Source organism: Caretta caretta, chromosome 2, assembly GCF_965140235.1.
Source record: "Caretta caretta isolate rCarCar2 chromosome 2, rCarCar1.hap1, whole genome shotgun sequence".
Classification (NCBI taxonomy): domain Eukaryota; kingdom Metazoa; phylum Chordata; order Testudines; family Cheloniidae; genus Caretta; species Caretta caretta.
In genome coordinates, this window is record NC_134207.1 from 225,652,166 (window position 1) to 225,677,078 (window position 24,913).

Here is a 24,913-nt window from a genome sequence, read left to right on the forward strand (position 1 = left end):
TTAATTTAAAAAAATGCAGCCTCTAACTTACTGGTTAGATTGTTAAGTTGTTTGGGGCATTTCAGTGGCTATTAAGACACTTGCAATAATAAAGTGATCTGGGAAATAGACTCAGGGATGAGGTGAAGAATCATTTTATGTAGCAGGATATGCCAAAAAAATTTAATGGCCATTCAAAATAATTCTCTACAAGAAGAAGCATGTTAGAAGAACACCATATCTTTCTCCTTAATGAATTGGCGCTGTATTTACATGTTAGGCACATGTACCTCTTCACCCCTTTCTATACCATGTGAACAAACCAAGAGAGGAACATTGATTGCATGAAATGGTTTGTTACAAAGATAAGCAAAGGCTAAGCAAAGTATCTACAGAGTAACACTGGTTTTGACCATAATGTTGGTGCAGCCACAAAATTGTTGTATCAGTGCATTCTGGGACTCCTGGTGTACTTAGCCCATTATATCCATCACTACTTCTAGGAGCAGGATCTTTTGGATAATTCACAAATATAAGGCGACACATTGCCTGGTGGAATTAGGAGAGTCAGATGAACAAGTGCAGCTGCAATTCATAGATACATTTTTAAGGTCGAAGGAACCACTGTGATTGAGTCTGACATTCTATATAAAATAAACCTTAGTAGTTCACCCAGTAATTCCTGTATCAAACCCAGTAACTAACAGGTGAACTACAGCATATATTTTGGCTTGATTTCCAGACTCCAAGTGATGGAGAGTTGGAGAATCCACCAAATTCTTGATATGTTCATTCAATGGTTTACTGTTAAAAATGTGTGCTTATACCCAGCTTCCAGAAATGCCTATGGCTTCCTGTTGACACTGGGAAGAAACCATTATTGGTTGCACTGCTTCAGCTAGATCTGAGTGAAAGATCTGCACTCCTGTTCTTGCAACCAAACTTATAACCAATACTTATAAAAAGACCTGGAACATCTGTGGCACTGTACTAATGCTACAAGCTCAAAGTGTTACAAGCAGTGATTTCAGCAGTACTTCTCACTTACTATAGATGTGTCCTTATACAGCCTTAGTTTTGCAGTATGTCACACAAGTTTGACAATTTTGGCCAGCTATTGGATTGGAAAGTATACTTGGACTAGTAATAGAAGCAAAAACAATCCAGTCTGGTAGCACATTGTGTTGCCACTTTGAGGACCCACATTTATGAACAACCTGTGACTCTCATTCCATGAATTGGAGGCACTTAAAGAATGATTCAGTAGACTAGAGCCAAGACCAAATATTCTAGCTAGAATTAGAGCCTAGATGCTCATGGAAAAAGAAGAGTAAATTGTGAACCCTCTTTCCCTCTTCCCCCTTTCCTACTCGCTGAAGACACAGGAAACCAAAAAACCACCCTCTGAACTGGACTAGCATTCGTGACTGATGGACTATTAAATCTCAAGGTGAGCAGATCATCAGGTGGGATCAGAAAGAAAATCCCCAGCATGTGCATCATTGGTATTTTCACAAATACATTAAATACTTAATATAGGGCCGGCACTGTCAAACACAGGAGAACAAACTAGAGTGGACACTCATAGGAACATTTACATTAGAACCTATGTTCTGATGCTAATTTTTTTCTGTGTAGTTTGCCACACTGCAGCACCAAACAGGGGTGCTGGAACAATTTGTACAGTTGGGGTGCTGAGAGCCATTGAATCATACTGTAAACCCTGTATATGATGGAGACCACTTCAAGCCAGAGTGGTGGAGCAGCATGCCCAGCATCCCTAGTTCCAGCACCTATGTTGGCTACTGACAATCATTTCTCCTCCAGCCAGAAGGGGAGTCCCACATTCAGTCAGAAATATCAAAAGAGATGAGGTACAAGCAGATTAAGAGGGCAGTTGTTATACCAGAGGGTGAGTAGGTAGCCTCAGGACCATGGTCACTAATATGGCAAGACATGCACCTAAGAGAACTAAAATTTTGGCAAGCATACTTTTTTGTGACTAGAAAGTTTTAATTAAGACTAGTTCTAAAAATTACATCAGAAGCCTGTTAGAGTAGGAGAGAGGCACCAGTACCTACACAGCAAGTGGACGTTTGCTACATTAGGCCTTTCTCAGCTTCCATTGAAGTCGTTGGCAAAACTGTCTTCAATTTCAATGCAATTGTGACCATATCACTGGTGTATTGCAAACAGGAATGTGGTGTTTCAGTTGGAAACTCTTAGCATTCTGGTTGGGCCCTAAGGAAACTTAGCGTTCCTTTTTTTGTGTGCTGGCTTTGCAAGTGAGCCAAAGGCCCGAGACTGCCTTGAGGAGCAGGATATCTCTGTCAGTCATGATAGCAAGCTAGTTGATTATTCATTAATCATACATTAGGTAAAACACAACATTGGGTGCCAAGTGGCCTTCAAAAGCATCCCTCTGTTAAAGTTATTTTACCTGCCATTCATTGAATACTTATAACTACAGGCATATTTCCAATTTTAGTTAATTTCAATGCACTTTTATCAGAAGCGAGGATGAGGGTTGTGGTGGAGGGGGCCTCTGTGTTTGGAAAGGGAAAGTAAAAGAGAAGTAGATGAGGTTCCTTCAGGAATGGTCATGAGGGAAGGGAAAAGAGTTCAGGACTGGAAACAAGTCAGCTCACCTTCACTCTCTCAGCAGAGCAGTGAGGACATGAATGTTCCCAGTATTGCTAGGGTTAATGTAGTTTGCATAGGAGACTGAAGTTCAGGAGATTAGTAATGGGGTACAGAGCCTCATTCAAATTTGCCCCAGAATGGTAGCGACTCAAAGCTGTCACCCATCCAATTACTATTTGGTGGAATGTGACAGGAGGTGATAGTCTCATACCCATGCCTAATGGACAGCTGCCCATATCACAGAAACCACCATAATAATTGGCTCCAGTCTGAGCAGTCTTATGAAAGAGACCAAGGAGACTGAGTGACACAGTTCAGATTTCATGCCTATCTTTCATTTGTAGAAGTGGTTCCACTAGAACCAGGATTCGAGTGCTAAGTAGCACTTGCACTTCCATTGCTTTTGCTGCAACCGCTCTGGGACAGAAACATTCATTTCTGGACCTCTAGAACATTTCATCAACAATAAGTTCATTTGTTTAAAAAAAAAGAACAACCTTGTGTGAAATGGGTCATTGGCAAACCCAACTCCTTTGGAGAATTAGTACCAGCTGTAGGGTCAATAGAACTTGATGGCAAGTGAATGATCCTTTTTAAAAATAAGATTCAAAGACTTGAACAGACGTGAATCCTTTCTGTTGTTTAATTTACCAACCTGGGGATATAGCCTGAAATATGAATAGTGAAAATGGCAGCCCAAGAAGTAAAAAAATAATTGATGGCTTGCCCCCTCTGACACCTCGTTTTCCTTCTAGTAGCCAATCTAGGCGAAAACAAAAGGGAGATCAGTATTATGGCTATAAGATGCTGAATAACTCCTAATAATGACCATGTTTGTTGGCATAATTGTTCATGTTGATTTGTAACTTGTGTTGCCAACTCTCATGATTTTGTTATGAATCTAATTATTGTTTTCCTTAAAGCCCCAGCTCCTGGAGTTCAGTGGATATGTGACGATTTCAGCCTTCCTTCTTAAGGAAAAAGTAAGTTTCTAGCCCTCGTGGCTGTGGAGAAGCTTCAAAATGTGACAAACACCCCAATGGCTCAAAAAGCAGAAGGCAAATGAAAAGAGCATCAAATCTATTCATTGTACATAATCTCATGATTTTCAAGCCAATCGTATGATTTTTCGTGAGCCTGACTCAGGATTTTTGAACATTTGGGGTTGGCTGTAGTCACACCCAGAAAGCTCCTGTGTGTCTTGTTGAAGTCAATGGGACTCAATGGCACTCAGCAACTTGTTGAAGTTGATGGCACTCAGCAACACACAGAACCTGGCCCTTAAGCAGCCCAATGACTTTTCCTGGTTTCTGCACCTTGGCTGCTTAAGAACATCACATAAACCCAGCCAGCATGCCGCACCATTATTCAAATGGAAGAGCGATGGTCTTAAGTAATTTTCAGCCATTTTTTGTTTTGCTGTATTTCTAATTATGCTTAATTTAAAAAAGACTTGTGTATGTTTCCAGTCATGTGGTGGCTGATCCAGCTCCCCTTGAAGTCAGCAGCGAAACTCTTTCTGAGATTAATGAGACTGGGCTCTTCACACTGTATCTACACTAAGGGATGATAGGTTCCAGCACAACATTTGGGCAACACCTGCAGGCTGAATCAATTCCTGTGAATATTTTAAATGGGTGTCACCATGAGGAATTGATCCCATAATTCATGGTGCCTTTATTACCTCTTGCAGGCTGTCCACACCCAGTTTCCAAACTGGTTTCAGGGAAGCAACATGTCTTGTTACTGACTGCAAAGCAAGGCTATTTGCAGAACTAGGAGGAGGTTGGGGCCTGAGGTGGACGGCATCAGCTTTGAAAGTCTATACAATATACATATTTTTAAAACACAGAACTGGAAAAAATATACAATGACAGAAGGGCCCCTCTGCACATTCTGGTCATCAGTATGTTGTACAGGAACAAAAGTAGCCTCATTTTAAATATGTTGGACAGCTTTGCTTTAGAAAACTCTAACCCTGAAATAACTACTACTGCTTGGGATGAACCTTTAACATGTACTACCACAGACAGAATTTCAGAGGAACTAATGTGAACTGCATTTTTTGGTGGGGAGAGGGAGGAGAGAGGTACTGGAGATTCCCAGATTCTTAGATAAATTAGCTGCCACTGGAAGACAACCATGTACTCTGAATAAATTGGACCTGAGTAACATTAGAGGTGCTTTTAGGGCTTAATGAAATGAGCTGCCACTGGGATCTGTCTTCTCAAGAGAAGTTTGTAAATTACCTTTGACCCTACCCATATTTTTTAAACTTAAAAATTCATTTTTGAAGCATTTTAAAAAGTCCTGGGTTGAAATCCTGACCCTATTGAAGTCAATGGGAGTTTTACGACTAACTTCAATAGGTCCTGGATTTCATCTTGATGTAAGAGATACTTACAACACTGGGCCCAATCGCCCACTCCTGTGGAAAAATCAACTGGAAACTCAGCTAAGCTCACCTCAGAGTTTCCCTCCCATTTTCTCTTGAGGGGAGTGGATTTCTAATCTCAGGGTGGAGAATGTGACATGGGGACCTCTGGGCACCGTGCTCTGTCGGAAAGCAGGCTGAAATCCTATATATCCTGGGATTGTAACGCAGCAAGAGCTGGCTTTTCCCTAGTACTCCTCATATTCCCCTCTCCCACCAGCTAAGAGAACTCTCTAGCTGACCATTGGCCTGTCCCCTTCCATGGGGGACCAGGAGGCATGAAGTGAGCATTAGTTCTGTGTAAGCCAGTATTAGCTATCGAGATTTCTCCTCTGCTGTGTCAGAAACAAAAATATCTCAAACAGGAGCTGCTCCTCTGGCTCCACCTTTTGCTAGACATGTGAACCCCAACACCACAGTTCCTTTGAGGGGCTTCTGCGGAGTGGACAAGCACACCGCTGAGCCCCTCTTCCCAATTCTGGTGACATGTGCTCCTTTTACCAAAGCAAGTGGAGCAGATCAGCTAGGCCTATGTACTGAAGAAGGAAGGGTAAAGACCAAGGAGTTTTAAACAGGAACTTATTTGCAACTCCACAAATGTAGAGGCCTGAGCCTGCAAGATTGTGAGGACTTCACCTTTCCCTTGAGGGGTTAAGCACCCTTCCTATCCACGGATTTCAATAGCCTGAAACAAACTTTGCTTTGACTTTTCAGAATTCAATTAATGTTTTTAACCCAAAACATTGCTTGAGATCTTAATTGAGTAAGGGCCTCATCTCCAGTTGGCCTTCAGGGCCCACAACACCTCTCAGAATTGGGCCCAAATAGATGTACAGCTCTAAAATACAGATAAATGTATTTACAAGTAAACTAAGGGCCTGCCACAGAAAAATCTGAGTTTGTGGCTAGCTGTTGCTTGTGCAACAGCCTGTGGTGTCATCAACACCAGTAACAGGAGCTGTATTTCTCAAGAGGGCTTATAGACCTGATCTGTTCCTGTGGGAGAAATACAGATCCCTGAACACAGATCCTTGCAGGTAAGTCAAAGAGGAATTATTTTCAAATATGTTTTTATATTGTATTTGTTTGAAAATTTACATCTACCAAAGTACATAGGATCTTTGACAATTCACTGTAGTTAGTAGATGAATGCAGTTCAGTTTACCTTGAAAGGAAAGCAGGGTAGGATTTTCAAACCACCCCATCAATTTAGGAACACAAGGCGCAGTGACTTTCAATGGGATTTTGCTCACAAATCACTTAGGCACTTTTGAAAAGCCAACCCATAGTCACTTTGGCCCAGATCCCCAAAGATAGTTAGGAGCCTAATTCCCATTGATTTCAATGGCAGTGCAACAGGCCCATTGATTTTAATGGGAGTTAGGCTGCTAAATATCTTAGAGGATCTGGGCCTTTGTCGCTTTATAGACCAAATACTCCCATGTTTCCCAAGGACACAATTTTATAGGGATACATTGACTTTTCTTCTTAATCTCAAATCAGCTACAGAGAGCTGCTTTATCAGTAATACCTAGTACTATTTATGTTTGAGCAAGTGGCTAGTCCCTATTTGTTCATACTACACTGATTAGTATTAATGCAAGATCAGCTCTTTCTGGAAGGTATTTTTTAAAATCAGATGACATGAGTGACAGGAGCTGTCAAACAATTTAATTTTTAGAGCAAAAGTCACTTATCTTTCATCCTGGTTCGACTGGAGGTGGCAAACAGTTTCCCTTCTCCACAACTCACTTTCCCTCTATGGCTTTTCATGAACACTGCCAAATTACTCCACCTCCTGATGGATTACAAGGGCCATATTCTACCATTAGCTACACTAGTGCGACCTCCAATGTAGTCAAAATGGGGGTTGCCTAGGTATATCTAATAGCAGAATTTAGGCTCCAGGCAGCAGAAAATCTGCTAAGGATGTTGTGGTGGTACAAATGTCCTGCAAATGTCCTCTATGGAATGCAGGGCTTGCAAGCAGCCAAAACAGCCCTCCAACCTAGGTGAGAGGAGAAAAAACAGTGTGTCACTAAAGCAGCCAGGGAAATGTGCTAATTCAGTATATCCCCAGTATAGCTTCTACCTGTAGGACACTCATGGAGCTCTCAGAGGAATGTAAATATCACCTCTGGGGAAGGTGTCAGTCCTCCATTCCCCAGAATGCAGCAGCACTCAATAAATCCATTATGTGGAAGGTGTCAGGGAGGATAGATCTGGTCTTGTCTGTCTAAACTAGACTGTAAACTCTAGGATATTAAACTGTCTTTTAGGTTTCTACAGCACCATGCACATTAGTGGAGGTAAATAAGTAATAACTTGTAACAAAACAACAATGCTCATTCTTATGAACAAACCAACATAAAAAGTCAGTGGGGTGTTGTTACCGCTCAGTTATATTAGCCTCACTACTATATTAGTCTCACTAAGATGATATTGTGACTAACATATAAGGCATGCAATTTAGCATGTAAACAGTTATAAAGTACAACAGCCCAACTGTATGTGCTATTTTAAAAGCAAGAAATATGTAATAACAAAATATAAAGATCTACCAGGCTTAGGGATTTCGGCTACTTGAGTTCATCTTCTGACTTTGTCATCAGCAAAACCTTCAATAAAATTATATCCTTTTCTAAAATTTGCATTGTATAAGTATGGCTTATTTTAATAAAACTGTACTAAAGCTGGAAAAAACCCACAGACTGTTCTCGGTCACACCAAGAGATACTGACAACATCATGGTAGCATGAGCAAAGCTCACATGATTTGTGATACTATTAAAATAAGAAGGAGATACAGTCTTATTTGCCATTGCAGTTCATCATCATCAATATAACTATTTCCTGTAGACAGTTAATTTTAGTTCCACTGTTAGGACCATCAGATTGATTAAATTGCCATAGAAGTTATTTTAGGTCTTCCACCATGAAATATCTTTCTTGCTAGTTGGCAATGGGAGTTTTTCTATATTAATTCTCTTCATATGCAAAGATAATTTTTAAATTATATTGTAATGATTATGACAAACATACACAAAGGGAAATCGCAATAGCAGTTACACTATTATGTTGTTCACTTCCTCTTATTGCAACCAAACCCTTAAAGTATTTTGGGAAAAAAACCATCTGATTAGAGGATGGTAACTAAATGCACATATTATGGGTTTTTTGAGTGCAAGCCTCACTGATGACTGAATCGTCATAAAATGGCATTGCTTCTCTGTATGTGATGTTGGTGTGTGCATGTGGGTCCTCAAAAGGGCTGTCTGACCAGAGTACAAGACTACAGTTTATTTACTCGTACAGCTGATTTGAATGAAAACAGGGGCAAGCCCTGGTCTGTGGGAGAAGCCTTGCTGTGGTTGCACTGGAAAATTAATTTAAACATATGGGGAGGTCTGAAACAGGGAGATGTTCATGGATTACAAAACGGTAATGTTTTTCTATTGTAGAATTAAAAATATTGGCTATAATGAAATGATCAAAATGTTGCTTTTTCTTTTTCTTTGTGAATTATTACCTTATTATATTAAAGCCTGTTTTTTTACTAGTTTATTGAGATCTTTACTTGTAACATACAAATCTTGCTTACTAATAACCATACAAGTATTTTGCCACCTAACTTATAACTTGATAGCTTTTAAAGAAGATTTAACATTACCTCACCAACTGACACAGCTTTAAGTAAATGTACAGTGTAAATTTCAATTTATAGTTGCATGAAATTAAGTGTTGATTTTTTTCTTTGTTTACTTCCAGGACACTCTTGTCAATTTATCCAGCTTGATTTGATAGTTATTGGGCTAACCCCAAAGCATTTTGTGCACAATATAAACATCAAGGCCCCAGTCTCTTGAAGTGCTAACCACCCTAAACTCCCCCTGACTTCATAAATTGTTAGCGCCATTTTAATAAGATCTTTGATTAACCATGCCTCCACTTATTAAGTCACCAAGCTTTGTTTCCTTTATCTCTTTACTCATTTTAAAAACATTAACATGCTAAAACTGCTGAACTTTAGAAAATGTGGGGTACTTGTGGCATCTTAGAGACTAACAAATATATTTGGGCATAAGCTTTTGTGGGCTAAAACCCACTTCATCGGATGCATGCAGTGGAAAATACAGTAGGAAGATATATATACACAGAGAAAATGTGTTACTCTCATCACTCTTTGGCACTGTAAACATATTGAGGGCATCAGATGATTCAATGTTTGAGGCAGAAAGAACTCTGTCCTTCCCTCTTTTGTGTGGATTATTGCATATCTTGCAAACTCAGCTGGTGACCTGTATGTCTGATAGATTTAAGATTAGGGGTGTTGCATGCCAGTACCAACATAGCAGAAGACAGAAGTCACAGGATCTAATGTACATAAGTGCTTGCAGGATAGAGGCTTTAAGACTGTGATCTCCTTGTAGCAGAGCCCATGCTTTTCTATGTTTGAAGAGTGCTCACCACAAAAGGTCCTTCCTTGATCTGAAGTTGCTGGATCTCATTATGGTACAAGTAATAAATAGTACAAATCTAACTGGATCTTTAAAAACAGGATATTCATAGTCGAGGCTGAATTATGTTGTTACATGGGCCTGTTTAGGTACTGCAGAGATCTTAGCACGCTAGGTGATAGCCACCAAGAATATTGCAATTATATTGTCTGGGCACTAGAGGGTGAATGGAGGATGAAATAACAGCCTTACCTCAGTTTCCAAGTGAAAAGGTCACACTATAAACTAAGTTTGTGAGGATTCTCTTCACCATTTACATGGAAAGAATCTTTAACTGCACTTGTACATGATAACAGCTATTGAGCTAGAGATATACAGAAATGCACCCCCCATGTTAAGTTAGAATGTAGGTCTATTAGAATGCAGCATTTCAGTTTTTAAAAAATAGCTTTTTAAAATATTCTTGTAAATTGGCAGTTTTGTGGATAATTTATGTGAACAAGTTAAAAGCCCTGAAAAAATAGGATTTGTTACGGAAACTACAGTGCAAGCATGCTACTTTACAAATAGTGCGACTGTTACAGAAGGATGAACTCTAGTTCAGCATCCCCAGTTCTCCATGCTATCACGATATTGCCCTCTATAGAGAATAGCTGGAGAAACATGTTTATTTATATATGCCTGCTCATTTTAGATCAGTGGCATTCTAAATGAAAGAGCATAGCATTTGATTAAAGAATGCCTTTTACCAATATTCTTTAGTCTCTCAGTCAAACTTTGCCATATCAAAGCTTTTGTTATATTATCTTCTTTATGAGACACAAAGTAGAATTTTGCAACATTGTTTCTTTTTATACTACAATACAGTCTACTCATAAATATGGCATACCAATTATACATAGCGTTGTCAGAAATCCTATGTCTATCTAAATACCCTTGAGCTATGGAACACTGGATATGTTTGGAGTATTTTACTATGGTGAAGCATAAATTATTTTAATATGCCCAAAAGAAGGCACCTTCATATTTGTTTAATCTACTTAGACTTGACTTTTACAAAAAGTCCTAAAAACCACGATAGGTGCATTTGAAATATGTAGACAAATAAAAGTATGCCAAAGAAAAATGCAAGAAGAAAGTTGTGCATTATGATAACACCCACTAATGACTTATGGAAATTATTGAATTTTGCAAATTAGCATGCAAATGAACAAACAACAAAAACAAGAATGATGCACAAATAAGATGGAGCTTGCTGCAACAATTTAATTTTATGATATACTGTAGTCTATTCTGTAAAAATAAAGAAGACTGAGCAATGTGAAATTCCCTATATTTAAATCTTGGAAGCACAAATTATAAAGTGTGCAGACCCGAACTGTGTAGACTAGCAAAATGTTACTTTGTATAGAAATGACATTTCCATTATTAAATACAAAAATTGTTATAACCCTAACGCACTTTCTGCAATGCATAAATGAATAAACAAATATTCGGTTTCAAGGTAACTGGTCAAAATATCTCTATTGTTGTAATTATTCACCTGACCATAAAGGACCTGCACTTCAAATGAAGCTGAATGGTTTGTGCTTTAGACCATTGGAGCTGAACGCTGAGCAGTACTACTGTAACTGCTAGAACAGAGAATTTTTTAAAAAAAGACAATATTTAAGAAAATGGACAGTACATTTATGCTACAATAAAAAGCCCTATGGTTAAATTCTGCTCTCATGTCTATGAGGGCAGATTTTTGCCTCTAATTTCTCAGTCTTGCTTCCTTCGTATTGCATGTTAATTTTTGCCTGATCTTTTTTATAAACAATTTATATCCTCTACAATTCTGTATAATGAAACACAGTGCTACCTTATAACAGTGGAAAGCGTCAGAAACAAAAATCTCACTTATTCAAGTATGCCTACCAAAACCAAACCTCTAAAAAGGCACTTTGGAAGATAACAAAAATGTTTTGGAAAAAAGCTTAGAATGTATGTAGTTCTTCAAAAACCGGAATGGAAATATTTTCATGTACATATTTTACAGCTCTGGTTTAACTAAACAGTCAAGATTCCAAGAAAACAAAAAGGGCTGCATACGAAAATATTCTGAGGAAGACAATTGTTTATATTTTATAAACACAGCTTGAATGTGATTCTGGCAGTGAGAAACTGGCTAATTTTTTAATAGCAAATATAGAAGGGTTTTTCCAACTTAATCTCTCCTTTGCCAAAAATAAAGAAATCTGCAAGCTTCTTTCCTCTCTTGCCATATAGCAGATCTCTTCTTGGATTTCACACCATCAACCATATCCTATCCAGGATCTTGAACAGTATACATTAGTTCTTTTGAAGGATTAATCTAGACTGTCCTAGACATAAAAAAGAAGCTGCATAATGCATTCCTACACTGAATTCTAGCTTGTACTGTGAACGCAGTTAAAAAACAAACAAAACAACACCCAAACCTTGTAATATATGAAAATAATGAATACAGCATATATTGAGTTACTGTGAGGCATATGTAAAAGGACAAGATCATTTTGTACAAAACCTCAATTTATTTAAGAGAAATTAAAAATATGGTATTTAATATATATAAATTTCTATTCCTCTATAAATATAGATGATCTTGTGATAATGAAAGAAATAAATGAATACCGAATTCAAATACCATTGCATTTCAGGATATGGTAGCCAGAGATAACATTTATGAACCTAAATACAGACGCTTGTTATATAAAAACTTTTAAAAAATACAATCAGGAGAGAGAAGCATTCTGTTTTTTTCATACAGAGGACTAAATATTAAAATGCATCTGTGAAGAGTTACATTTGATGTGTCTTGTTTAAACCTCTTAAAAAAAACAGGAGCATACATTTTTTAAAGATAGCAGACATATTGCACACATGCTTCACAGTATGCAACGTAATTATGGACATCAGAGTTTCCTTAAAGCCTCATATCCCATCAGATTATTTTGTTTCTTGGTTGTTGTTGTTGTTGTTTTAATAGTGGAATAAATCATCCCTCCCTCACAATTTGTACATAATGGAGCATTTTAATACAGGAGCATTTTAATGTTTTCAATATTTCCAGATTGAAAAGTCAATTTATAGATTTAATAAAAAAGCTGAGTACTGCATGTCATTCCAACTAATCTCTTTTTACTAAACTCATATTTTCTGACCCTGTTTATATTGAGCAGTCTATTAATCTAAGTAAATATCAAGTACCTCAACACAACCTTCCAGGTCGTTCTCCCTCAACAGTTTCATTGACAGAAGAAACAATGTTATATCACACACAAGCTGACCCATCAAGGAAGCAGATAGCCAAGAAACTGAGCACACACAAATTAACATTTATAACTATCCTCAGTCTTCCTTCCCTCCACACACTGTGAAACTTTTGGGACAGCAACAGCCAATAACCCCATTTCTGATGAAAGGTTAGCCAGATCAATCACCTCTTGGGTTTCCATTAGAAAAAGAAATAAGTTTATTAAACAGGTTAAAAGGAAAGGTTGCTATCTATGCTCTCTTATCTCTCTTAAGCCATCAAACATACTATAGGTGCGGCTGATATTAGACCTCCACTCCTGACCACTGACAAAACAAACACATGGTACAGTTAAATTTAAAAAAACAGAAGGCAGTCCGTCCCCCCACCCAGTGCTAAGTGTTGACAGGTTTAGTCTGCTGCTCTGCCCTGATCAGACACCTCTGCGCAGGGCTCAGGAGATTGTTCCCTCAATGGTTGGGTAGCTGGGATAAGATCTCCTTGGGTATATATGGCAAGGACTAGACATGTCTGGTATTGGGCAGCAAGGGTCAGACCATCTTCCTCTCCACCATCTATGGCGGAGCTCACAGAAGTGAGGTAAAGCCGCTTGCTCCCCCCATCCCCTCAGGATGCAGGCAGCAAGACTCCTCCATTATGCATCAGGTATATGGGGCAGGGATCAAGTCAGGTGTCTGTGCCCCTCCCCATTCCCACTCATCTTGTAGGCTGGCTGGGATCAGGACCCAGCCTGTGTCAGGAGGAACCTTAGGGAGTTACAGCAGCCTCAATCCAGGCCATGCTGTTCGTGCAACTGAACTCCAAGCAAAACCATTAAAAAACCTGTGCTGGGATGAAAGGAGTGGTTTGTTTTAGTTGCTTTTATTTTTCCATCCTGTACTAAAATGAAAAATAAAATCCAAAGCCAATTAAAAACCGTGGGGAACATCTGCAAATGAGTTAAAATGTCCTAAAAATAAAAAAGGTGAGAGATCTTTGTAATTTACAAATACAAATATACTTACAAATCTTACACAGGCTATTTACAACCCTCTCCCCCAACCATACATAATGTTCAGTCCCAACAGGAGGCAAAGCCTGTCCCATCTTAGGAGTTTCCCCACCTGCCTCGTTATTCTCACTTCCCTGCAGGCTGGAGAAACGGCTAGCAGTCTGAAAAGTTTGCCAAGAGTGGATGTGCAGCAGCCTCTCCCCCCTTCCCTGATTGCGACTGTGGGCACACAATGGAGTTTGGTCCCTCACCTGCCCTCTCTGGTTGGGATGGTGGGTGTCCTTCGGCCTAGCTGAGCTGGGTTTCACACTGTGGTTTCCCCTTGCTTGCTGTTGGTGAGCCTGGTATAGAACTTCCTCCAGGAATTGAGTGTTTTCCCCGACCAGATCCAGAAGCCCGAGGTGATACCCACAATTAAGGTCATGAGATATTTGATCATGAAGACAGTAAAGTCAGGGCTCATGGGTGGATGGTGGTAGCTGTTGTGGTTATTGGGGCAAGGGATGGCATAGCTCTTACAGCTCTGGGCGACCCAGCTGCTTTCCCACTGTTCCCTAAAGGCTTGCTCATAAAAATAGCAGGCGATGACTATGGTGGCAGGCACCGTGTAGAGGACACTGAAGACCCCTATCCTCACCATCAGCTTCTCCAGCTTCTCTGTCTTGGTGCCATCGTGCTTCATGATGGTCCTGATCCTGAAGAGGGAGACGAAGCCGGCCAGCAGGAAGGAGGTGCCGATGAATAGGTAGACGAACAAAGGGGCCAGCACGAAGCCCCGCAGGGCATCCACGTTGTTGATGCCCACGAAGCAGACGCCGCTGAGCACGTCGCCGTCCACCTGCCCCAGGGCCAGGATGGTGATGGTCTTGATGGCGGGCACGGCCCAGGCAGCCAGGTGGAAGTACTGCGAGTTGGCCTCGATGGCCTCGTGGCCCCACTTCATGCCGGCGGCCAGGAACCACGTGAGGGAGAGGATGACCCACCAGATGGAGCTGGCCATGCCGAAGAAGTAGAGCATCATGAAGAGGATGGTGCAGCCCTCCCGCTTGGTGCCCTGCGCCACCGTGCGGGCGCCGTCCTCGGCGAAGCGCTCGTTGCAGACCACCCGCTCCTCCAGCAGGAAGCCGGCGATGTAGGCCACGGCCACGGCGGTGTAGCAGCCGGACAGGAAGATGATGGGCCGCTCCGGGTAGCTGAAGCGCTTCATGTCCACCAGGTAGGTGAGCACGGTGAAGAGGGTGGAGGCGCAGCACAGCACCGACCAGATGCCGATCCAGGTGCGGGAGAAGCGCAGCTCCTCGGGCCCGAAGTACATGAGCCCGTAGAGGCGGCCGGGCTCGCAGGGGGCGCCGCAGTCCTTCTCCCCGAGGAAGCGGTAGTTGAGGTAGGCGGGCACCTTGAGCGCCCGCGGGCAGGCGAAGCGGCCGCCCCGCTCGCCGCCCGCCGGCCCCGCGCCGCGCTGCTGGGGGTGGCTGGTCCAGAGCTCGGGCAGCAGCGAGGGCGTGGGGGTGCCGCGCTCGGAGGTGTTCTGCCCCACGCACAGCTCGCCGGCGCCGTGCACCGGGAACTTCTCGCAGCGCAGCGTGTCGGGCCACTGGAAGCCGAACTTGTTCATGAGCGCCTCGCAGCCCAGGCGCGCCCGCTCGCACAGGGAGCGGCAGGGCGGCAGCGCCTGCTCCAGCACCGTGCACACGGGCGCGTACATGGAGCACAGGAAGAACTTGAGCTCGGCCGAGCACTGCACCTTGACGAGCGGGTAGAACTGGTGCACCTCCAGCCCGGCGTCCTCCTGGTTGGTGTGGCCCAGCAGGTTGGGCATGATGGTCTGGTTGTAGGCGATGTCGGTGCACAGCGGGATGGAGATGGGCTGGCAGTAGCCGTGGTCCGGGATGGAGATGCCCCGCTCGCCGTTGTACTGCTGGGGCTGGCCCCGGGCGGGCAGCACCGGAGCCTCCGCCCACAGCAGCAGCAGGAGCCCGAGACACCAGCCGGGGCGACTGCCGCTGCCGCTGCCGCTCCTCTTCCTGCCGCCCGCCGCCGTCTCCCCGCCGCGAACTTCCCGGCCGTGCCCGGACGCCCCCGGGGGTGCCCGCTGCTCAGCCATACTTCGCCGGCCCCTGCCTCGGCGCCGCTGCCGCCCCAGCCGGGCTCCCGCCGCCGCCTGCTGCCTCTGCTGCGCCCGCATCAAACTTGAGACTCATGAAGGGGGGCAGGGCGGCGGGAGGGGGACACCCCGAAACTGCCCCGCTCCCGGCCCCGCCAGCGCTCCTCACTGCCCCGCAGAGCCGAGTGGCGAGAGGCGGCGCGCGGCTCCCCGCGGCAGCTCCAGCCTCCGCCGCCGCCGCCGCCTGACCATTTGTGTCAATCCCTCAAGTGCGCTCCCCCTCGCCTCTCTCCCTCGGACCGGTTTCCAGGCGCCCCGCAGTCTGCCGTTCGCCAGAAGGGAGGAGCCTTGAAACCGACGCCTGAGTTGCCTGCGGAAGGGACCGTCTCTCAACATCTCACTCAGCTGCCAGGCGCAGAAGGAGGTTGGGTCGCCCAAGCGCCGCTTTTCAGCCTGTCCAAGGCACAAAGGGAGCAGAGGCGGGGGCTCGCGGTTGGAGGGGGGTCACTGTGAAGGAGGCCAGGCTTGATGGGTTTTGCTTTAAAGGAAAAAAAGAGGAAGGCTTGGGAGGAGAATAGCCCCATATGCTGTGAGAGCATAATGAATAGAATAGGGCAGACAATTGCTTTTCATTTTTATGGTTAAAAACTCTGCAGTTCACACTAATGAAAGAGGGTGAGTCAAGGCTAGGATCAGAACAGATGTTTCTAAGTTAAAGTTTAGTGTTTGCAATTTAGGAAACACATTTGTTCCATAGTTTTACAATAAAAACTTAAAGATTGTAACCTGATGCAAGAGATTCTTTGGATTCTGGTAAATATAATAGTGCTAAGCTTGCATTGTCTTAACACTTTGAAAACTTTAAATTGACACACTATGCCAGTGAAGTACATAAGTAAAACTCTAAATGTCATTTGTAAACCAAATAACCTCTTCCTAGCAACACACACCAAACAAACCCCCAAACCCTAAAACAGCCATTTTGTGTGGAACCCTCAAAAATATGAAGCCTCAACTTCCTCTCTGGTATGAGTTCATAGATGTCAAAGATTAATTTGACCACTGTCTTCAGAAAGTGATGAGAAAAACATCAGCCTGCAACACAGAAACTTTGAAATATGCTTTAAAACTATCCATTTGCTGTTTTAACAGATCTGTCAAAGGGGAAGGCTGGACTTACCAAGTTTTGTTATAATAGGCATTTGTGTTGTCCCTCTTCTCTGCTTGCCTGTTCTCTCCTTGTGAAGATTTGTGCATGTTGTGATACCCTGCATCTTCAAAGGAATGGAAAAACAGACAAAAAACCAACACCAAAAAAGCAGGATGGAAAGACAGTTTGTGCCAGCAGAGCTAAAAGTAGCTCTCTCCTGAAAAGTTAGGATTTTAGGAATGTTACAGACATTTTTTAGAAAGAATTGATAGATTCCCCATAATCAATACAGCACAAAACATTGAATTGGTTAATATATGTTATATTTTGGGTCCATCAGTCTTGACAGTGTCCCTTTAAAGAAAGACAGCTCTCTTACTTCCAGCTCCATTCAAAACGCAGCAGGGATTTTGGGGAGTGGGAATCAATATTTGCCTCAGGGCACAATCATAGGGGTGGGGGAGAAAGGGATTGGGGGGATGACAATATAATTGTCAGGCTTCCAAAAGGCAATTGCAGAGAATGGAGAGTAAAGTAAATTAAAAACTGTGAATAGTAACTGAACATCTTTGTAAGACTTGTATTGCCATAATTTGTTTAGTGTAACAGTTTTTTTGGCACAAAAATGAGGAACAACCCTTTGAAATTAGGGTCCCTGATAGTTACACTGACTATATACTGGTGGTGTTCTGAAGGTTGAAAAATAAAAATAAGTATCAAAGGGCATTTATCATATCAATGTTGAGTTACTTTTACATTCTAGGATAAATGAACTATAATAACCTAAAATATAAAAGTAATAATTACAACAGTTTTTTCTTGCCTAGCAGACAGTTAGTTTAGGTCAGTGTAAGATTAAAGCCACCTTACTTACAAATACCTTGGGACAGGTTTTTCTAAAATATACACTACTTCTGTAGATTGCATGTTTTGTTGAGTGAATGTGCATACAGTTATTACCAAGGATAGCCATTTCCTCCTATATTTCTAAGCTACATGTGCTCACAGCCAGAGGAAGTCATGTTGGCTCTTTCAAAATGCATACTCAATTTATTAAAAGAAAAAAACTGGTAAAAGCTAGATGGGAAATGTACTTTACTCACTGAAATTCAATAATAGTAATAATAAACTAGGCTCCTATAATCTCAAAGTGTTTTACAAACATGGAGTATCTGGATCCAAGAACACCTCTACACTGTGGAAATTCAAATTCCCATGTTTGACTGACTGTCCCAAAATCACACAAAGATACATTTCTTACCATCATTACTGTGTGCCCAAAGTCAGTGGCAGAGTCAGGAACAGAAGTCCTGACTCCCAGTCCAGTGCTCTGACATGTTGGACAGCCCTTTTTCTTTCCTTAAACCAGTGGTTCTCAAACTTTTGTACTGGTGACCCCTTTCACATAGCAAGACTCTGAGTGCAACCCCCTCCCTTATAAATTAAAAACACTTTTTTATATATTTAACACCATTATAAATGCTGGAGGCAAAGCGGGGTTTGGGGTGGAGGCTGACAGCTCATGGCCCTCCATGTAATAACTTCACGACCCCCTGAGGGGTTCCAATCCCCATTTCGAGAACTCCTGCCCTAAAATTTTGAGGCCTTGCAGTATATTGTGCCATCTTCAATTTGTACACCGAGGCACTGTATATCACACTTTTATTATACAGTGTCAGAAGAAAAAGAATCTTTGGCAAAAATGGGGCAAATGAAGCCATCCGAATCCTTTGGTCTGGAAGAAAATGTGGTAGAGAACTGGAGGAAGTGATTGCATGCTTTCAAATTTTTCTGGAAGCAAGTGACATTACAGAGAAATAGGAAAGCGTGAAAACCACCACTCTGCTTCATGTGGCAGGCCATGGGCATTGGAGGGCTATAACACATTCCTGTGGGACCATGAAAGGGAGTTGGAAACTCCTACGAGGTGGGGAAGGTCTCAAAGCCCGAGCTCTAGCCTGAAGGTTTTTAGCCCTGCAGCCCAAGCCTGAGTCAGCTGACCCAAGCCCTGAGACTTGGTGCCAAGGGGTTTTATTGCAGTGTAGACATACCTTCGCTGACTATCTTGTCGTAACAATAGATGTCCTGTTTTGGACCAGAATAAACATGTCCACTGAAGTTAAAATGTCCAAATAGGAAATCTGCATCAAATATCAACTTATAGACTATAAACCTCATTTGGCTCACCATGGGATTCTAAGTAAGCTAATAACTGATTGTGAGCCACAGTTCACGAGTGCCTTATTGTGGCAGTTCTCCTTGACATATTTGTTTTAGCACATCACGTCAAGCCCTTACTATTTTTAGTCACATGTGTTAGGATAAAAGTCAGTACAAATAGCAAAAATGTGATAAAATAAAATGTAGCTGATTCGAGGATTCCACAGCTATCACTGTAGGATCATCACAACACACCTCAGTGTTTTATTAGGGCTAAGATTTCAGAGACTGACAGGTAGAAAAACAAAACCCTTAATCTACATATAACAAACTTCTTGAGCCCAAGACAGTTAACCCCGAGGTAGGTACCAAAAGATTTATGTGCCTGAAAACTGTAAAAGAAAATATACTCTTACAAGAATCCCAGACAGACGCAGCCATTGCAAAAGTGTGAGAGATTTCAAACAGAAAGTGTCTAGCCACCCCCCAAGGTAATGGCCACCTGCATGAAGAACATATGTCATGACAATGTCTGAGGGTCATTCCTATAGGAGAAAAAAAAGACATATAAAAAAACCTAAGTTGGACCCTGGCAGTCTGTTTCTTGGGAGATCCAGAATGCTACTGTCAGTGCTTCTGTACTGACAGAAATAGCACAAACCCACACAGTCATTGGCAATGAAAAACATCAGGAACAGGGAACATGAGGCCCATGTGATTGCCTGCCCAACAGCCAAACAGGCCACTGCATAAAGAGTCGTTCTGAGAACATGAAGCCATGTGACCAGAAAACCATTTAGGCTCAGAGGCAGTAGTTATCAAAGATGCAGAACAATCCTCTTTTCTGTCAGAGGGTTCAGGTCATCCAGCCCTGAAATCTATCCCCAGATATCTCTATTTATATATTTTGTTATTAGTTTGTGGTTGTCAGTTTTGGTGGAAATTGTGTTTTATCTACACTTAATTTGAGGAGAAAAACCTACCATGCGATAGCTTTTCTAATCCTGATCCATATCATGTAACTTGGGACAGGAATAAATATCAGTCTCTTAGGAGCTCTCCTGGAAGTTAGACCCTTTTTACATCTCATATTAAAGGAGGCACAAGAAGAAATGATAAGCACATTCAAAGTGCACTATAGAAAGTCTCTTCATCACAGTACCCACAACAATTTTTCTGGTCAATAATGTTTATAGAGCAGTTTAAACTAAACTCAATATATATTGAGCATGCAGGCTTATTATTTGGTTTTGTGTTCTTCTAGAAGAAATGTAGATGATCCCTTGTAAATTAAAGCCCTATGTTCCTGTGCTTCCTGATCTATTCTGTGATTGGATGAGAGAGAAGCTGGGACTGTAATCATTCTAGTGCTGGAACAAGTTTTTTGGAGAACAAGAAAAACTCACCACTCTTAAAAGGGCAATTATAGCTCATGATTCATTTTGTTTTAGGGAAAACATGCACATTTCTCTCTCTCTCTCTCCTTTTTATTTTCCCATCTTAAATTAATTCTTCTAAAATTATATATATACAGTGCCTCAAAACAACCCAGTTTCTTATTGTTGTGTCTCCCCACCCCATATTTCCTGGATTTAGGGCCTGATCTGCATCCTTATGCTCAAGAGTAGATCTATTGTTTCATTGACACTAAGTAAGTGAGTAAAGCTTTATAAGGTTTTGCCATACACCAAGAAATTCACAGTTAAGGCTGCTCTTGATCTCACACTGTTTGGGGGACTGGTTTAAATCCATTGATTTCAGTGGAATTATTCCTGATTTACGTCAGTGTACATGAGGTCAGAATCATGTCTGAACTGTTGCTCAGAACATACGTGGCAGGGGATGAGCGGTTGTGTGTCTTGTTCTTTTTATGCATGCATTTCCCAATAACATTAGCGAGCGTTATTTATGTAGATTGACAAGAGAGTGTGAGACAAGGTCAGATTTATTGATGTCCTGGAAGGGACATATCAGGGTCTTGCAAATGCCCTTGTTAATGGCCTTGTTCCCTACAAAGGAGAATCTCAGTTTTCACTTCAGAAAGAAATCTTTGCTCCTTTTCCTTGCAAAGATAGCCTTGAAAATATAAACCAGTACATGGATGTAAACTGACCAGGGTAACTGAAAGGAATGAGCTACCAGGTTCCACTTCTAAGAGTCCTTCATCTGCTGAACTCACAGTTTCTATAAGATGTGTCACTTAAGTTTGGGGTATAGTTCAAAGAACCTCCTTATTAACCCTTTCCAAAATCTTCAGGCTGGCTCCGATAATAGTGATGTGGTAAAAGTGGGCAAGACGAGAACGAGAACAAAAATTTGTTTCATAGGCTTTTCCTAAAATTGGAAGGCAGACTCTACTTTTAAAATGTTCAGCTCTCTCTGAAGCTGGCTACTGACCCAGCTGCTGCACACTCAGACAGCTGTCATGGCATGGTGTTCCCTCCATTCCCATGGCAGCTGTTTCCAGTGGAACTCTCCTTCCTGTGTCCCCATCAGAATCTCTAGGAGTACATGGGGGATGAACCACATGGTTCCTATACACACAGCAAGCTGCTCCAGAGGTATGTGAGGAGGAGAAAGCGAAGCACTTTAAACAACTCATCACCCCTGTATCACAATTCTGCATGAGGGTGTCTGCCTTCAGATCAAAAAGAAAAGGAGTACTTGTGGCACCTTAGAGACTAACAAATTTATTTGAGCATAAGCTTTCATGAGCTACAGCTCACTTCATCGGATGCATGCAGTGGAAAATACAGTGGGGAGATTTATATACACAGAGAACATGAAACAATGGGTGTTACCATACACACTGTAACGAGAGTGATCAGGTAAGGTGAGGTATTACCAGCAGGAGAGTGGGGGGTGGGGGGTGGGAGGAGGAGAAACCTTTTGTAGTGATAATCAAGATGGGCCATTTCCAGCAGTTGACAAGAACGTGTGAGGACCGGGGGGGGGGCGGGAATAAACATGGGGAAATAGGTTTCAGAGTAACAGCCGTGTTAGTCTGTATTCGCAAAAAGAAAAGGAGTACTTGTGGCACCTTAGAGACTAACCAATTTATTTATTTATTTATGGGGAAATAGTTTTACTTTGTGTAGTGATACATCCACTCCCAGTCTCTATTCAAGCCTAAGTTAATTGTATCCAGTTTGCAAATTAATTCCAATTCAGCAGTCTCTCGTTGGAGTCTTTTTTTGAAGTTTTTTTGTTGAAGAATTGCCACTTTTAGGTCTGTAATCAAATGACCAAAGAGATTGAAGTGTTCTCCGACTGGTTTTTGAATGGTATAATTCTTGACTTCTGATTTGTGTCCATTTATTCTTTTACATAGAGATTGTCCAGTTTGGCCAACGTACATGGCAGAGGGGCATTGCTGGCATGTGATGGCATATATCACACTGGTAGATGTGCAGGTGAACGAGCCTCTGATAGTGTGGCTGATGTGATTAGACCCTATGATGGTGTCCTCTGAATAGATATGTGGACACAGTTGGCAACGGGCTTTGTTGCAAGGATAGGTTCCTGGGTTAGTGGTTCTGTTGTGTGGTTGCTAGTGAGTATTTGCTTCAAGCTGGGGGGCTGTCTGTAAGCAAGGACTGGCCTGTCTACCAAGTTCTGTGAGAGTGATGGGTTATCCTTCAGGATAGGTTGTAGATCCTTGATGATGCGTTGGAGAGGTTTTAGTTGGGGGCTGAAGGTGATGGCTAGTGGCGTTCTGTTATTTTCTTTGTTGGGCCTGTCCTGTAGTAGGTAACTTCTGGGTACTCTTCTGGCTCTGTCAATCTGTTTCTTCACTTCAGCAGGTGGGTACTGTAGTTGTAAGAATGCTTGATAGAGATCTTGTAGGTGTTTGTCTCTGTCTGAGGGGTTGGAGCAAATGCGGTTGTATTGTAGAGCTTGGCTGTAGACAATGGATCGTGTGGTGTGGTCTGGGTGAAAGCTGGAGGCATGTAGGTAGGAATAGCAGTCAGCAGGTTTCCAGTATAGGGTGGTGTTTATGTGACCATCGCTTATTAGCACCGTAGTGCCCAGGAAGTGGATCTCTTGTGTGGACTGGTCCAGGCTGAGGTTGATGGTGGGATGGAAATTGTTGAAATCATGGTGGAGTTCCTCAAGGGCTTCTTTTATATTGTCATCAATGTAGCACAAGTAGAGTAGGGGCATTAGGGGACGAGAGCTGAGGGAAACATTGTTCTAAGTCGGCCATAAAAATGTTGGCATACTGTGAGGCCATGCGGGTACCCATAGCAGTGCCGCTGATTTGAAGGTATACATTTCCCCCAAATGTGAAATAGTTATGGGTGAGGACAAAGTCACAAAGTTCAGACACCAGGTTTGCCATGACATTATCGGGGATACTGTTCCTGACGGCTTGTAGTCCATCTTTGTGTGGAATGTTGGTGTAGAGGGCTTCTACATCCATAGTAGCTAGGATGGTGTTTTCAGGAAGATCACCGATGGATTGTAGTTTCCTCAGGAAGTCAGTGGTGTCTCAAAGATAGCTGGGAGAGCTGGTAGCGTAGGGCCTGAGGAGGGAGTCTACATAGCCAGACAATCCGGCTGTCAGGGTGCCAATGCCTGAGATGATGGGGCGTCCAGGATTTCCAGGTATTCCGTAGCCCCAGTGTTCATCTGCTTATGGATATCCCAATAGCCACAAACATGAAAAATTCCCTTTTCCATCTGTGAATGGTAAAGATACTGTACCATCCTCTATTGGATTCAGACATAGCGATGGTGGTCTACTCATTCATTACCTGCAGACTTGATTATTGTAAGTCTCTGTACTTGGGTATGAAATTATAGACCTTAACCAAGCTGCAGTTTGGTTCACAGCACAGAAGACTATCTGCTCAGCAATGTAGACCACTGAGATGCCTTTATCCCAGTGATCTGCTCTCTTCACTGGCTTCCTGTTGAAGATTGGGTCCAATTCAAGATTCTGCTTCTCACCTTCAAAGCCATACATGGGATTGATCCAAGTGAGCTGAGGGACTGCCTCACCCCGAGCAGCTGTGACCTTCTGTGACAGCTGTATTCTATAGGGCAGTGTCAACCTCAAGGTGACTGTACAGGAGGCAACTCTTGGGCAGAAAATGGAGCTATTGCAGCAGCTGGCTCCCAAATCTGCAACTCCCAAGAAGATATATGAGTGACCATGAACCTCAGCACTTTTAGAGCAAAATACCAAGCCCACTTATTTGACCTACAGTTGTCATCCCACAATAATGTAAAGTCCCATCCCTGCTGACTATAGGAAAAAGAGCGAGAGAGAGAAATATCTCTTTGTTCATTCTTTAATTTTTGGGGGCTCTCTGATAGCGTGGTGATGGGCACTATATATGAATCTAGATGACAGATAGAAAAATAGAGTGAAAAATATACTACATGTAGTGCAAACTAATGTGGAAGGCTTTTTGATGGAGCCTCTTGTTAAAATTTTGGAAGCACATTTGCTCTCAGGTTGTGTAGAATATTGCATATTGTTCACTGCTCAGAGACTCTTGCATTATTTAGACAGTAGGACAGACAAGTTAAAGATGACATCTTTCTTTGACGGTCTTAAGGTTAATAAACAAAGTGGAAAAGGTGGCTACCTACAAAGTCATTAATCTCTTGTACAGGGATATATTTATGTACTTTTCACAATGCAGCTTATTTAAATACATTTTGCCTTTTCAAAATGTAGATTGTGACA

The 24,913-nt window shown here is 42.2% G+C and overlaps 1 protein-coding gene and 1 long non-coding RNA gene across 2 annotated transcripts in view; both read right to left on the reverse strand.

Moving 5' to 3' along the window:
• Positions 1-17,147, reverse strand: part of LOC142071199 (uncharacterized) — a 72,822-nt gene extending 55,675 nt beyond the window's left edge. Inside the window, exon 1 of the long non-coding RNA XR_012667240.1 lies at positions 17,086-17,147. This is a non-coding gene — a long non-coding RNA (uncharacterized LOC142071199). The remainder of the gene's footprint in view (positions 1-17,085) is intronic.
• Positions 10,754-16,374, reverse strand: FZD1 (frizzled class receptor 1). Its single transcript, XM_048838110.2, has one exon. The coding sequence runs from the start codon at positions 15,984-15,986 to the stop codon at positions 14,106-14,108; it is 1,881 nt and encodes a 626-aa protein (XP_048694067.1). The 5' UTR covers positions 15,987-16,374; the 3' UTR covers positions 10,754-14,105.
• Positions 17,148-24,913: the final 7,766 nt, after the last annotated feature.